The following is an 18,396-nucleotide window of genomic DNA, read 5'->3' on the forward strand; positions in this document are numbered from 1 at the left end:
TGAGAAAGTACAAGTTTTGAAATTTTAAGTCAAACCTAAAAGTTGATGACACTTTCATCGAAAAACTATCAAAATTAAAAGTAAAAACGAATTTTTGTTGATTTGTATTTTTAATGAAATTACAACAAATAATTGTTCACGTTTGTACACATACATTTAAACACTCGAACATTTCTATACATGCGTACAAAATGAACACGTTTACACAGAAGAAACACAAGTATAAACGAATACAGTGTGATTGTCAGTGAAAATTTGTAAACAGTTAATTTTACTATAAGAATATTATTTTATTACAAGAAAGTTTATACAAACCCATCGTCAAGTACACATTACAAGTGTGAGATTATACATAAATTGACTCCATTTTACATGACAATTAGATATTACAAACAAATAATATGAAACATTGAATACCAAATGGAATTGTGGATATTATTATTAAATGATATATGTATATATATATATATATATATATATATATATATATATATATATATATATATATATATATATATATATATATATATATATATTTAACTAAATGTTTGCGGACACACCACAATTTATTAGGTACATACTTCTTTTACGTATGTACCTATATACATAGATGTAATTATAGGATTTTATAAAAATATTGATATAAAGAAGAAAATCTTAAGGTTAAAACTTAACGGAATGCTTAAATACAGTTTTGTTTTTTTAAAGGTTTATTTAGAACAACGTTTTATAGAAAATTTTATGAAACATCTTACTTAATTGCTCGTGTAATAATTTTCATATAGATACATATATATATATATATATATATATATATATATATATATATATATATATATATATATATATATATATATATATATATATATATATATAAATATATATATGTATATATAAATATTTTTTTACTTTCATGTGTTGATAATGAAAACTCAATATTTTTTCAAGTATTTTTGTATATTCGTTAGCTTTGTTCCAATGATAAATTATAAATGCGATGCGCAATTTAATTTTTATTACATTTTTAATAATAATTGCCTTAAAAATTATAGAAACACTTCACTTTTATTGATGATATGTATTTTAAGTTTATTTTGTAAAATAATAAATTTTGAAAGCATATGGAAATATTTTAGGCAGCGAGAAAAGAAGGCTTATAACAATTACAAGGATCACGCAGCTTCAAAATAATACACAAATGTACAAAGCTAGAGCCTAAGAACTTGAGACCTTTTAAGGTATTCTAACCAATGTGTATGTAAATCATTGCTATTAAATTTAATTGAAGGAATTCTCCGATTCATACATAAGCAATTATGTGTACTTTGATCGGCTTTGAAGCGAAGCGCAATAAAATATAATGGAAACAATGCTATATTGATGAATAGGTAGATTAATGATTACCCTATATGTATATATGTATTTATTATATTAAGCAGTCAAGTTTAGTGACGATAAACACATTATCATTATTTTTTATTTCTTTTGAACATATATTATTAAATCACATCAACTTATGTTAATTACAACGTACATATAATAGTTTTAGTTTATATACATACATATATAGAATAAGAAATTGTATTGAAACGAGAGAAATTTAACAAGGCATAATAGTTTTTTTTTTGGGCAAGAATTGAATTACGAAGTACATAGTAGGAATGAAATATAATATAATCTTTTTAAAAACAATGCATTTCATATGTAATATGAATAACAAAAATAGAAATGTTAAAAATTAAATATAGTACATGTATTTGTTATACATTAGTGTGTATACAATATAACTTACGTTGAAATATAATCTTAATTTTTACACATACATACATACATATAAATTTCTATATATATATGACGGTTTCAAAGAATTTTTTATCTTAAGTTCATACACATATTTTTTTTTCGAACATGCTAATATTATTGTATATGATTTCTAACCATCGTAGGAAAATATTTGAAACAATAGAATAATACCATATATACATACATATTTATGGAGTATGTAAAGTAAGTGGATTTATATTTTAATAATTAATTTTATATGTTTAATATTATAATTAGGCAAACATTAATTCATTTCTATAATAATATCGTAGTCGTAAAGGTTTAATAACGAATTAATTAAAATAATATTACTATGGGAAAACTTACAATCAAAATAACATTTTTTTTATTTCCACCCACCACACACGAATATAATAATGAAATATAATTATTCTGCAAAGTTTCAATCGGTTCCACATCCAACTTTGCAATTTTTTTGTCATTTTGCGTCCAATTTTAAGAAATTATGTTTAAACGTGATCAAAAGTTATATTTGAATTTACAGTCAGATATTTATAGACTTGTAAATTAATTGTACAGTCAAATTTGAAAGCTAAAAATACGAATATCACATTTCGATAACTATATTTGTCCATTAAAATAAATAGATTTTTTGTTTTTGTATTTATTAATTTGGTTATTTCATTTCAGTTAAACTCTTTTCCGATGGATATACTCGAAGTGATTTGAATAAAATATATTACACATACATATGTGGATTATTGATTATGTTAACTCATTATGGACCTCCTGAATCTCATGGAACAAAAAGTCTTTCGTCATTTTTCATTTAAACATATCCTGTCCGTCGTTTTAATATTTAAAAATTTCCTGAAAATGCGAACGAACTTATGTACTGACCTGATACATTCATATTTTAATCATATTCATGTTCAATTGGTAGAAATACAAATTGAAATTGAAATTAATAAATATTTAGTGTAGTAGAATTAGACACAAAGAATGAACAACAACAATAACTTCAAGTTAATAAGTGAACCTACCTTTACTATGACGACATATTGTGAATTAACGTTAAGGATTATACAATGCACAATATCAATAATACCTTGTTGATAATATACATTTATTTTTATTTGTAATTTTTTTTGTGTCACATACATTCATACACATAATATAATATTATATATAATAGATACGTGTGTCGCCGTTTAGAAAGTGTCCGTGTGGAAAGCGTTGCTGGTACATGCGCCATTATCTTCAGGAGAGTCTGGATGCTCTTCAGGCTCTACGCCGGCCGTCCTGAGGTCATCCCTTACCTGGGAACAATACAAGCGAAATACATTACAATAGGCAAAATGTAAGTCCCTCTCCATTTCGAGAGGCGGGTAGAACGTCTCGGTCCATTCGGGAAAAACGCTATTGGACCGTTCCCCATCTCGGATGCCATTATGCGAATGCAAACAATCGTCGAGTAATGCTCCTCGTCTCAAAGACTAAAATAACTTGTTTATTCTGTATTCATAGATATCCTACATTATAATGTACGAAACGCGATGGGAAAGATGCGGACAATGCAAGAAGTCTATGTACATATGTACTTCGTTTGTGAGCAAATGTACATCGCCGACTCTTTTATGCGCGTAAAAATGTAATAAACTCTTTTTAAAAAAATACAACACGTCATGTTTTCACTTTGAAATATGCAGGAGTTGTATCACACAATGACCAATGTATATTACTGTTACGTATCCCGTGCCACTATATTATTTTGAATAAATACAAGACCATAAAAACGGCAAGATAAAATTATTAATGAACTAATGTGCTTGATGACTCACCCCTTTCAAGAGCCATTCGATTACTTAACCTGCTTTCTGGGAGCCTTGATGTTTTTACTGCATCATACAATTCTGTCATTCTGCATATTTTAAATGGCTTCTAGCTACATATTTACACATGTTGTTTTCATTTGGTAATATTATTATTTAGCATAATGTGAATGTATGTACATATGTTGGTTTTATCTTTATTTATATATGATATTTTTTGTATGTATGTATGTATGATATTTTTTATTTCTATATAAATATGAATAGTTTATCTTTATTTATGTGTTTATGTGTATATATGTATATGCATGTATAATGTGTGTATGTATATGGATGTATGTATTTGTATATGTATGTATGTTCATATATATGTATATATGTATATGTGTGTATATATATATATATATATATATATATATATATATATATATATATATATATATATTTGTATATGTATGTATGTACATATATATGTATATATGTATATGTGTGTAAATACATATATACATATACATATATATATATATATATATATATATATATATACATATATATATATATATATATATATATATATATATATATATATATATATATATATATATATATATATATATATATATATATATGTATGTATGTATGTATATGTATATATGTGTATTTATATATTTATGTGTGTATGTTTGTATATATGTATGTATGTATGTATGTGTATATATGTGTATTTATATATTTATGTATGTATGTATGTGTATATATGTGTATTTATATATTTATGTATGTATGTATGTGTATTTGTGTATATATGGATAGTTTATATAATTTTCTTTTGCCAGGAAGGCACATTGGGTTTAACTGTTAGGCCTTCCTGGTATAAATTAAATAAAAAAATAAAGTAAATTGCTTTAAGGTAAACATTGACATCATCAGATTCACTGTAAAACCGCACTGAAGTACATCAGACCAAGTTCGACCAGCATGAATAGTACTAAGCGTCTCTCAAGTTCATTGTTCCAATATTAAGTTCGACTTTCAAGATAAAGTTCAAAAATGCTTTTCCATTATATGTAATTCGAGATAGTAATAATAGTAAGTGAAACGTAAAGGAGGTTTGTAAAAAGTGCATTTTGTGAAAAATTTAATATTACAGAGTAAACAGAATCTCTTTACTTTTAACTTACATATAACAGAACTTTAAAATTATAAATTTAATTGTTTTATTTTATTTTAATAAGCACATAGTACAGTGTATTCACAGGTTACCCCAATATGACACTGTAGCCAGATAATATATACAAAGACAAGAATAATAAACAATAGAATAATATTAAATTGAAATAAAGAAGTATTTATTAGGTGTTGACTTAATCGACATCATCCTAATCAACTTTTTAAGCCCAATTTTCTTCATTTTGAGAAATATCTCGCAAATCAATAAATATAATGTTTTGCGTTCAACAATATCTAAAAATAAAACGCTAAAATGCAAAAATTGACAAAAATAGATGCCCAAAATACATGTCTCTATCAATTGGGTATTGTAAACATTTCTACACATTTTAGTTGCAATTAAATGCCCGTCGGGTCCTTATCTCTATAATAGAAAACGGTTTTATGTTGTTTTTTTTTTATTTTTTTAATTCTTTTAACCCAACTAACGCCTTGCCAATATCATACTTCGATTTATTTTTACCGATGAATTATGGCAGCTCATTGTCGTGGAAAGCAATCGATTGTTTCACCCCCCTGACGTACTGCGTATAGAAAGTATTGGAATACGGCAATTATGACGTCAACGACGATCATTGTAAGCAGTCTTCGGATATATCGTTGTTGTAGCAGTCAAAGGGTTAAATACAATTTCCATTTCTCTGCGACTTAAAAAGTACAACTTGGCCTTCCACGCATTCGGTTTTATGTACGAATCTTAGTCCTAGCGGAGCTGACTATTTTCACCGCTTTCACGTTATTATGTATGTACATACATATGTACGTATACATTGAATGCGTTTGGCTGCGTGAAAATAAAATTTTCACGATTTTATGTTTTATTGCGTTGGCGCGCTTTACGGCCGCCGTATAAAAGACAGTTAAACGCGTGTGTGGCGCGGTTCGTTCAAATTAGTCGTTCAATCGACAATGCCGTTAAATTTTCGCACCTGATAAAGACCTAACGACCCGCTTCCGGTCGGTGGAAAAATAAAAAAGGGCAAAATTATGGGTGGACGTAGCCACGAGACTTTCCCCGCTTTTCCGCCGTAGTGTGTACACATACATACATACATATACACCGGTTTGTTCTCTCATGGGATGAACCTCGCTCGGAAAGTTCCCGATGGCTATTTTCAATTGGTTAATTTTCGACAACGGTGTTTATTAATTGGATCGTCGTTTTTTAATAACGACCAAGTGACGAAATATTGAAAATTTATTAAACTCTTAATCCCACTTAGGGTATATACATATTTATAATTATAATAATAATAATTTTTTATTCCAGGCGATAGGGAGAATAGTGCCCAACGCCCATATAAATAATATAAAGATAATAACATTATTGAAAAATAATATTTATAATGAATGTTTGAATGGTTAAAATTTTAAAGTAGATAAAAAAGTTTCCAAAGTATTTTTAGAACAACTATATAACTTGAAAATACCTCTAGTGAGGATGATTCCTGGGTTCGGAATCCATTTTCCGTGACAGCTAAACCAGTAGGCTTAAGCGCAAGTGATTATGAAAATCTAATCGATTTAATTAGTGACTGATTTAATACAAAGATCAGCCTTTAAACGATTTCTGGCAGAGTTTGTCAGAAGAGTACCCCAATTTTTCAAAACAAGCTATTACTGTTTTACTATCGTTTCTACAACCTATTTATGCGAAGCGGGATTTTCTTATTATGCTGCAACGAAGTCAAAGTGCAGGGACAGGCTCGACGCCACACCAGATATTATGTAGAATGCATCTTACCAATATTGTGCCTGATATCAAGAAGATATGCAATTCAAGGACTTTAATTATCAAAGTCATTAAGTGCTTTATTTTTTTAAATTTTTATGTTAATTATTATATTATAGTTATTTTTTCTAAAAGTTTTGATATATTTTTTGCGTATTAAAAATACCTATGTATATCTATTTTTGGTTTGTCATAGGGCCCAAAATTAATTTTCCAGGGCTCAAGATTCTTCTCGTCGGCCCTGGGAATTACCCAACCTAAAAAATAAGTGTTCCGTTAAAACTTCCGGGTTTGCCAAGTGTTCCATTGCAGAAAAAGTTTGGGAAACCCTGGCCTAGAGGAAGCATTGGTAGCAAACAGTATACATATGTATGTCTTGGACAATTGGACTTCTACCACTTTTAAATATAACGACTCATATGTTAAAATGGCCTTCATTTAGCAGACGCTCTAGAAATTATGTTAGCTGACAAATATCTTAGCCAGTTACTGTGAAGCTGTCGGTTAAAGGGTTTTCAAACTGATTGAAATTAATATGTCAATATCATTCAAATCAATCTGACGAGTCCATGCGCTATTTTTTTGCGAACAATTCACCCAAATGATTGGTTAACTTGAGGTTCAATATTCAGCGTGTCATTTCTATTGGATCGTGTGCAAACTTCAAGCCTTTGACCTGTAGTTCTCGACTCCATATTCACAGATTTTACATACTTACATATTCACACATGTGTATAGAGCAGAACGCTTGTAACATATGCTTCTCACGTTCAATTATCCGCACGGTTTGCCGGAACGTTCTGAACGCGAAATCGAATTATCCGTCCGAAATTCTGGCCGCTCGTCGGCTGACATTTCCATTTTTACGGTTAACCGGTCGACGGACGACGGGGGTTGTTTCTACCCATTTAATAACCGTCCTTCTGGACTCCCCCACCCACTCCTCATAACTGTTATTAAGAGGAAGCCCGCCGGGGACAATTTGGCGTCGAGGAAGGGGAAGTAGGGAAAGGGGCTTTTTAGTCATTCGTCTTGCGTAATCAACGTCGCCGGGAAAATATGACGGAGTCGTCTCCTTCTTCGTCCGGGAAAACCTCGTGGAAAACTTTTGACGGAATTGTCGGCTGACGTACCGACATTCAAAATTGCGCTCGTAACTCTGATCTAAAACATGGATAATGTCACAGCACGAAAAATATACGTTTACGTACATATTATGTATTCATCTACTTGTTTGTTCGGAGTAAAATATATTGTATCTAATTTTAAGACCTACTTATTATGTCATATATCCTGGAAAGGTATAAAACATGTACCCGAATATATGTATTTACTGTAGATTATTTCATTTAATTTTCAACATTTGATTATTATCGGTAGCATGTAATTATTTTGGCCTTAGCTAAATATCTACATTGTATAAACACATAGGTTTTAAACATTATAGAACATATACATATACATACAACCATAGACAAATTTATTAGACCACATCAGACGTTTTTGCACGATTCGCGATGAAAATTTTATTTCCTTTTCAATTCTCCAGCTAGCTCAGAAAGTTCAATTTAGTATTTTGAAAGACATGGTCACTAAAATGAAATCATTCTTACCATTTTTGATTGATTTTTATAGAACCAATCCCACTGTATCATTTTAATATCGCTTGGACTGCAAATCGCTATAATTAAATTTATTTGGATATTTTTTACATATTCCGACCCTTGAAAATGCAACTTTGTAAACACGAACCTACGTTACTAGAAATAGTTCATTCTCAAAATTATAAAATTTGTATGCCACTATTGTACATATAATAAAATGTTATAAAGCATTTTTAAAGTCTTTGATTCTTCAAAATTTCAATAATGCGTAATAAATATGGTAGCTTAAAATTCAAAATTTTCTATGCTGATATTTTATAATAAATGTTATAAACTTATAAATCATTTTTTGAAAATATAAAACGATTCTTTATAATATAAAGAATCGTCTTTAAATCGTACCGGAAAGAGCTTGTACGTTATATCACGAAAAACATATTAAAATAAACTTTCCAAGGAACGAATTTTAATTGTTTCAAAATATTTGGAATTTTTGAAAAAAATATGTGCAATTTCGTTTTGATCTATGTACATATTGCGATTGAAAACTTTACCAGTTGGCAGACAAATTGCTTAAATATTTAGCTACGATGAATCACAAAAAATTTATCTTTAGACGTCTTTGGTATTTTTTTTATTTCAATGAAACATTTACATTCGCATTTACGCTCCAAAGCAACGAGTGTATTAATATATATACAATACGATCAATACAATCAATATAAGCATTTTACACAATGTCAATTCATACAAACATAATCCACAGTGACATCTATGGAGAAATTTTTGTAGTATTTTACTATACAAATTGACGCTGAATAACTTGAGATTTCAAGATTTGCAACCCTTTCAATGAAAATCAGAAAAATTGCCAAACTTTGATAGGAAACGATCGAACTGGAGTTACAAACCAAGGTCTGGCCAACAGCTACTAGTGGGAATCGAACCATGTCCACTCTGCTCGAAAGCATAATTATTCTAGTCCACGCTGTTGGTATTGACTTTAACAATGGGCGAAGCTTTTAAACTACCATTAAACGCCATTAAACTATCGAAGATAATTACGAAAGGTTTTGGCAAATTTGAAATTCGTCTCGCTTACCTTTCCTCGACTTAAATGGAGTTTGTCAGTAAATATCCCGGGCATAGTTCACGACCTATTAATATGCAATGGCGGTTTTGCATCGTTCGGTTGCGTGATTGGACCACCCTTTGCGTCCCCAAACCAAAATCTACCCCCAACCCCCACCTACCCCTGTCGGTGAATTCGAATTCAAATTGTTGTTTGTCAACGAATTCTACGGTCGGTCTTTGTCATTGTCGGACAATGGGGCCAATCGGAGTATACGTTCATGTATGTATACATATACATATACATGTACGTCTCCCGTATATACGTTTACGTATTCTGTGTGCGTATGGGTATTCTTATGTATACTGCTAGTCCGGATTTGCGAAGTCGTTCTGGATTGAATCCAATCAGTGCTAGACCGGACCCGCATTTAGACGATTTTCAACGTGTTGAAGCGGCTAACGATCGAACCGGTTCACGATTGAAAATTGAATTCCTATGTCTTCGTTAATTTCCGATGAAAAATTCGATTTATTTTGAATAGGCGTTTAAGTGAGGTCGAACCGGTTTGAGTGAAATATCAAATTTTCTATTCATTCCGAAAGTTTGTCCCTATGCTGATATTCTGTATATCAATTTTTTTTTTTTGAAGAAGAATTTAGAAAATTACCAATGTGGGAAAGTGAAGAGTTTATAACCAGCAGAGTAGCCTAGTGGTGAGTATTGAATTATTTCGTGCTTGATGTCACGGGTTCGATTCCCACTAAGAGTCTCGTTGTTGGTGTATACATTGCTATAAGGTGACTCAAAATGTAGTCGTCTAAATTAATCAACAATTAGTCATATGTGGTTGATTCATTAGGTTATCTCTAAGAGTGTTGATTTACTAGAGTGTTGATTTACTAAGAGTGTTGATTTACATGGTATGTTTTAGTTTATAAAACTGGTGTTTTAGTGAATCCAATTCGTGTGACCGATACTAACCGTTCACTGTTTTATTTACATCTCAACAGCAGCTGTAATGTAGGATCAGAATACAAAGGATTCTGAATGATGCACGCGGATTATATCAAACAGTTTTTATAATATGTCTTTACGTAAGGCTTGGCAAAATATAAGTGCATAGGCTCCTAAGCTACTCAACCGATTACGATGGAACTTTCAGAATTTGTTGTATGCATGTCCTGGAAGATTACTGTGAAAATAAAACGGGAAAAACCTCTTAATAATAATATTGGTAATTAAGATTTTACTGAAGTATGAAGCGCCATTGTGTAGTCAAGGAAATGTGTTCGTTGGTAACCGCGTCACCGGTTTATGACGAAACGGCGTCGAAGAGACGTTAATCCACTGCATTGAGCTCCAACCATCACTTGAAACGGAAACGGGAACGGTAATTGCATGCCATATTCTCATTCATGCCTTAATCCTGGGTGGCGCAGAAGTCGGGGGCGGAGCCCTAGGGCTTCGCTCCCTGCAGATGCAGAGGGTGGAGCCCTAGAGGGCGCAGACGCCGGGGGTGTACTTATTTTTTTTTTATCAAATTCTTACTATATTTTTATAAGATATGTTTGTTTGTTCGTGACAGTCAATTTAAAAAAAAAACAAATGAGTATTAAAATAAATTTATATAAAATAAAACTATTCAAATAAATTTTATAAAATGTTTAATATTAGATTAGTCATGTTTAAGCGGTTTATATTACAAATACCGAGCGAAGACGGGTAATACAGCTAGTCTATTATATTTGGAGTATCAAAAATGCCAAGGGTTATTTGCATTTCACATGCATCAATGCAATTGTTTGTGCACTCCGAGTGCAAGTGCACGACCCAGCTATGCACTATGCAAAATTCAGTTGCATTTTGATTCAAAATTCAGTTGCGTTGACACGTAACATATACATATACCTTTCAAATTATCATATGATGGGGTTTTTGCGGTAGAAAATATCCCTACGTTGCGTTGAAGTGCAGCTGGATAAAGATGCATTGCACCCGAGCGACTGTGACTAACCGTTACTGCATAAAGTGCATCCGTTAATCTCGAGGGTTTGCGCACACTTCAAAAGGTTGGACGGTTCAACGGACAAAGTCCTCTCTCGTTTCAAAGTTTCATCCTCTCCAGCTTTCATCTTCTTTGCTCCGATACTAATGCAATTGCATCGTTTTGGTGCCAGGAGTATATATGTATGTATGTATGTACATACATACATACATACATTAAATTCTCGAAATTTAAATTAATTATCTATTTTAAACTGTTCTTAAATAAATAAGCAATAGCAGTTGATGGCATTTGTATACATATAATATGAATATGGTAATTCGAATTTAATTCCCGTCTATAAACCTATTCATATAACCGACCGAGTTTGCTCATGTACGTGACGAATGTGAGGATAATTTATTTAAACCATATAATACATTATGTTATGGTCGAGTTTTATGGTATTAAGACCGACAAAGTTATTCAGTTGACGTGGGCAGTTAAGCTCCACCATTTGCATTCTGACTGTACATAGTTGAAGGGGGAAGTGCAGGGGGTGAGGGTGTGAATTTTTGACGTTTTTCCGTAAATAAATTTTATTTCTATAAAAGTGAAATTAAAAAGGAATATGCGAAAGTATAAAAGTGTTTAATTGAGTTGCAAAGTGGCGGTAGAAAGTTCCGTATGGATAGCTGTCGTTGCTTCGATCTGACAAAAGATTCTCATATAAATTTTATTGAGTTCGTTAATGATTCAAATCTTCTATCTTCATATTGAAAAGAATACCTTACTTCAATGTAAGCCAACCCCCATATGTCGGCAAATATCAAAGCAACTTGAAGAGTGGAAGTGATTAAAAATTAGATCACAAATTTTTAATTGGCAGGAATGTCATTGAACTAACAGAGTGAAGCTAGTAATTATTTTGAATAAAAATACCAATAATTTTATTTTATTACCGCCATCTATGTATAAAATTAATGACTATGAGACGTCACCGAGATTAAAAATTTTCGAACTTGAAACGCTTCTTAAACGATATTTTATCTGTATCGTAATGGCGGAGAATTCATTTACTTATATTGATGACCAAAATGAGCTATATGGCAAAGTATGAAAACGATTGGATAAGAGGCAAACTTTTTCCTGAATTGTAATCGTAAGTGAAACGTTAAGGAGGTATGTAAAAAGCTTGTAAAGATACAATCATACTGAATCATTTTATACTCGATTTATCACGTCAAACAATTGTACTATTTTTAAGTGATTTCCCGTTGCCTCCAGGAATAAAAATAATGAAAAGTGGAAATGGATTATGATTTTGGTAGGAAAGTTTTGGTGGTGGCAATTTTGTATCAAAGCGCCTTAACAATTATTTCAGATACAATATGGATTTTATAACTTTAGTCGATACGATGATACGTCAATACGATACAGTGTGAGATTTGCATGCTGTCGCTTTCGTGCAATGTGTTGTAACATTGTAAGGACGTAAAATAAATTCTTTATTTTTATTAAATTATTTCTTATTTAACTATATAATATTATTACAATATAATTCAATGCAAGGTCTTTGATAATATTACTGTCAGTTTTTGTTGTCCATAACATGACGTTAACAATTGCTTTTATCGTCTAATTAATTACATTAATATAAAATATACACGTATTCCATAAATAAATTATTAATATCAACAACTTACGCATTTATATCAAAATTTAAGTAACTTAAATATATATATATATATATATATATATATATATATATATATATATAAATACAAAACACGAACTCAAAACAAACAAAAAAATAAAAGGCAAATTCTGCTGACTGCTATACGCACGAACAATGTTGTATTTTTTGACCAAAATGCAATGCGAAACTGAAACGAAATGTGAGTACCCACCGCGGGTCGAGTGGGGGGGGGGGGGGGGGGTGAATGGATAATGGGATTAATGTAAATTTTACGTAAGTCTCATGGTAGATTGATTCGATTGTGTCAAGATTTTATTGGCAATCATCGAGAAAATTGAATGGATTTTTCGAATTACGCTGGGATTTGGTAAACAATTTCAAAACGAGTGATTTGGAGTAGTCATATATCAACGGCGAAATTCATCATATTCATCATATTCGGATACATTTTTAAACACACTCGAATATTTAACGCGAAAACATACATACATCATCAGATAAAACAAAAAAGGCAAAAGAGAAAAAAATGCGGGTACGGTAATGCTGCCGGAAGTGGCATGGGGCGTTATTAAACGCTAACGTTTGAAGTTAAATTAAAATATATATCTGCGAGGTCTGTAATGTGGCGACCCGGGACGCAGCTTGAGCATTTAGAAGAGCACGACGATGGCCCACTAGGGTGATTTCCCCCTCTGCCATCCCGCCGAAGTGGGTCGCTCTTGCGGAATAAAATGGGGCACCAAAGGGATCGACGTTCAGGGTTGCGATATTTAAATTTATGCGTGCGAACGTGTCCGTTGCGAAAAAGTCATAATACATTTATACTGCAACGCCCCAAGTAAAAATTTTATATGACATTACTTAATAATGAAATAGCGCCGTTGGGTATGATTCGAGATGCACTGCGCAATATGTACGCTGTGCACATCGTGCAGGGCGTTCACCTAAAAAGGATGCATATATTCTAAATACATATGTATATAAAATTGAATGTCTGTGTGTGTCTTGAATAGGCTCCTAAACCACTGAACTGATTACGATGGAAATTTCAGGATTTGTTGTTTGCATGTCCGGGAAGATTACTGTGAAAAAAAAACAGGAAAAAGCCTCTTAATAATAATATTCGTAATTAGGATTTTACTGACGCGAAAGTAAAGCTATCACACCTTCAACGCATCAAGCTGCGAGTGTGACAATAATAGCGCCACGCCTACCTCGCACTCGAATGCACTGACTATTCAGGGCTGTACCACAAACACACAGCGGATGGCTCACGTCAACAAATATATCTGTGTATGTGGAACGGGAACGAGAACGGGAACGGGAACGGGAACTGCACGCGTTATTGTGGCATTGCAACGCATGCCCGGTTCAGCTAGTATATATATATATATATATATATATATATATATATATAAAATATAATTAATTTAGAAAATATAATAAATATATTATCTAGATTTTTCATTATCCTGATTGTATGTATTTTATTTTTACATTTTTTAATTTTTTTTTTATTATACCAGAAAGGCCTGACAGGTAAACCCGAATGCGCCTTACTAGCGCGTTTACATACACATGTAAATCCAAACAATGACTGACATCTATGGTCAGATATTACAAACATCGTATAAATACGTTCAATAACATTTTTCATGTAACAATACGAATTTTTACATTCAGTAAACAACCACACAGACATCTATTGTGAGAAATCAGGCGAAACCTGAGATATACCAATAGCTCAGGTTTGCAACGGAAAATTGGGGAGGAAAAGCCAATTTTACAGGAACCGTTTCAATGAAAATCAGAAAAATTGGCAAATTCTGATAAGAAACGATCGACCTCGACAAACCAAGGTATGTCCAACAACGAGACTCTTAGTGGGAATCGAACCCTTGACATCAAGCACGAAAGAATTCAATAGTCACCACTAGACCACGCTGCTGGTTAATATATGTATGTATATACCAGGAAGGCCTAACAAGTCAACTCAATGCACCTTCCTGGCCAATTACAAACATCGATAAGCTATTATACAGTATCATAGAGACGTCTGTGGACAAATTTGAAATACAGCAATAATACTAGAAATATATACATTTTAGCAGTCGGAGCATTTTAAGTGTAGTGAGAGACAAGATAGTTTGCCAATCAGGTGGAACCATTTCAACAATGAAATTAGTTACATTGGTTAACTCTGATAGGAAAAGATCGACTTGGTATCACAAATATCCAAGGCTAAAATTATATGTATTTATGTACGAAGTTTGAAAAAGATTCATGAAATTGTATCAGTAAAATATTGTATGTGTGTATGTTGGATTATGTTTATATGTTTGGTGTCTCTTTTGTCTAAATTTGAGCAATTTAATAAAACTAATAAAAATTGATGGAGTTTGCTCGATTTTGAGAAGAGTAAATAGGAGATTTCCTCTTTGTCTGCCAATGTTGGAAATTGGTAAACTTTGAACGGTTGTTTTATGCACACATCGAAAATTTTATGGCGTGTAAAACTGTTGATCAAAGAATACGATTCTGTATAAAAAAAGTTATAAAGTGATTCCACAATTTGGGCAGAGCTTTAGGCTTTATTACTCTTTTCATTTTTTGCACTTATTATCTATTATTCGACGTTTAATACATGATAAAATGAATTTTATAGCTAATTACAATAATTAGCCTCGCAGATGTTGCATTTATTTAAATTAAAACACACATTTTTAACCCTTTGAGTGCCGACGTTTTTCTTTTGAAAGCCCGCCACGCTAAAAATTTCGCCAACATTTCCAACTAGAATTATTTAGAAATCCAATAGAAAGCAGATATAAAATTGTAGCTAATCCAAACAAATCATAGATTACTACCCTATCACCTAACTACCACTGAGGGTTGCGAGTTTTGTAAAGGTTTGTTAAACCTCTCTAATATATCTTGCAACAATATAAAATAAACAAAAGTGTACTAATGAATGTATTTTTCCAAAACTATTTACTTCTTTTTCATTGTTGTTAAAATGTAATGATCAAAATCTAAATGCCAAGCCACAATCTAAAATACTCAGCAGTTAGGAATTTCCATTGGGAAATTCTGTTATGGTTATAAATTCAGAAATTCCGGTATACACCAGTCTTTATAAACGTTGATAAATGAATGACAAGGACTACACGACCCATATTCAATGCAGCTTTTTTTAATGCTACCTGGAAAAGCTTGTTTACTTTGTACATACTCAAAATAGAACACTTATCGGCATTTTTCAGGCCCATGGACTTATTAGCAAAACGCCGATCGTAAATATGTATGTAAGGTTTGTTGGGAGAATCGAAAACAAATCAAAGTTTCTATGACGATGATATTGACATCGTTGAATATTATTTTTTTTCGAGTCAAATAAATTTAATAAAAAAATTAATTAATGTTTACTATTAGATTGTTTTGCCATGTTTAATATGTTTATATTACAAATACCCAGCGAAGCCGGGTAAAAACATAAGTATATAATATGTATATGTATACATCTATTATTTTTTTTAACCTTTGAAGGACGGAGCGCCGAAATCGAACGAGTGTTCCGAACCGGGTTCGAGTAAGACCCCAGTATTTTTTAATCAAAATACAGCTTTTCTCAATACAAATGGGTTCAATATACATATATCTTATTAATCATTTTATACTTCAACATAAAAAATTTTTAGTCCTATAGCATGTTTTTAACTATTTTTGTATTAAAAAATAACAACAAGCATCAACATGCAAACGCACATAGATAAGGCCAACAGGCGACTGCATGACTCAATAGCCACGCACCAAAAGCGACGAAAACAAATAGCTTACGAAAATAAAGCTGTCTCTTTCTCTCGCATCGATTCATCGATCAACAAGAATATGCAAGCCAACAGTCAAAAACATAACTTATCGCTACCGCCCTTAAATCATACTTTGGAACGTAAAAATATATAAACGTATTTTTTACCATGTATCCCTTTTCTAAATCATATAAAATCTATTAAAATAAATTTCTTGTAGTTCATTCTAAAAATCCAAGAAATATAGGGTGTATAGCTTTGAAAACCACATAGTTATTACGAAAAACGTAAAAATCGGGGCACTTGCATACTCCACTTCGGTGAGGGAGGGTTAAAGTAGATTAAAATAAGAGCCAAGTTTTGAAATTTTATGTTATATATAGGTATAATTTTATGAGACAAGAAATTTGCTTGAGCCGCTGCCACAACGACGTTGAATTTAGCAAACTCCCGAAATTGAGTTTTTTCTTGTTCAGAATGTATCGAGTGACTCAACGTAGTAAGTAATAATAAAAGTATGCCATAAACTTTACGGCGTAAATGAAAAGTTACCCGTGGATAGTAAATGTCAAAGTAACCTTCATTCCGCCCCTGCGTTAATTCAGTAACGTGGATCAAATGTCAACACGAATGATCAAAAGTGGTGTTTCGTAAAGTGTCATAAAATTATTATTAAATAATTGAACGGTGTCTGTGTTTATTTTTAATTTTACGAGAACAATCTGTAAACAGTTTGAAATTGTTTGGTCTGCGCGTTTGTTTGTGCGTCGAAAATTCAATCAGGCTAGGCCCGTAAATTAATTGACAGCCAGGACTCGATAATTATCTTCGAAATTGCATTCCGAATGTAACGACGAGAGTTAATATGCCAGTGGCTTCCAAAATTTTCACAGTCCAACGAATCAATATCTTAAAATCCTATGTTCTGTCAGTAGTTGAATTCAACAAATGTATGTAATTACATATGTACATTATATGTATTGTTATATCTACATAAGTCTTTATTTGTTTTATGTTAGCTGTATTCTATTCCCACGACCTCTAAATCAATCTGCGAGACGAATTATGTTTCCCCCAAAAATATCAAAGCCCTTCTTAAGCCTGCACAACAAATTGCGTGCATCTACTCAGCCATTTCTCGATACATTCAAGACACATATGTTAACACTAAAAATATCGTTTTTCAATTAACTTTATCGCTTTTCTGCATTATTCTCACGACTCTTAATCCGCACAACGAATTGCGTGAAATCTACCCTCAAGGGATACATATGCAAACACTAAAACAATTGTCTTTAATTAGTTTACCAGCATTTTTCACACGACTCGACTCGAATCGTATTCCCTCAAAAACCCTTTTAAAGCTGCGTAACTAATTGTGTGAAAACCATTTCTCGATACACTCAAGGGTCAAAGTATTAAAGTCTTAAGATATTGTTTTACTTAACTCGAGTTCCCCCCTATTTTATCACGAACTATGATTGGTCCAAATTGTTACGTCTATTAAATATATACTGATGTTAAACATATGGAAGGTCACTTGCGATCGAACCGTCTGACTTACAACCGAACCGTCTCTTACTAATCACTGACTTACAATTGAACCGTCTAACTAGTGACTCGCGATTAGACGACTTAACTAGTAA

At 31.8% G+C, this 18,396-nt stretch overlaps 1 protein-coding gene across 1 annotated transcript in view; it reads right to left on the minus strand.

Moving 5' to 3' along the window:
* Positions 1-2,176: 2,176 nt before the first annotated feature.
* Positions 2,177-18,396, minus strand: part of LOC143922425 (dipeptidase 1-like) — a 254,552-nt gene continuing 238,332 nt past the window's right edge. Inside the window, exon 11 of the mRNA XM_077445648.1 lies at positions 2,177-3,104. Coding sequence (XP_077301774.1) covers positions 2,997-3,104 — 108 coding nt within the window. The 3' untranslated portion in view covers positions 2,177-2,996. The remainder of the gene's footprint in view (positions 3,105-18,396) is intronic.

This window comes from Arctopsyche grandis, chromosome 2 (assembly GCF_051622035.1).
Source record: "Arctopsyche grandis isolate Sample6627 chromosome 2, ASM5162203v2, whole genome shotgun sequence".
NCBI classification, from domain to species: Eukaryota; Metazoa; Arthropoda; class Insecta; order Trichoptera; family Hydropsychidae; genus Arctopsyche; species Arctopsyche grandis.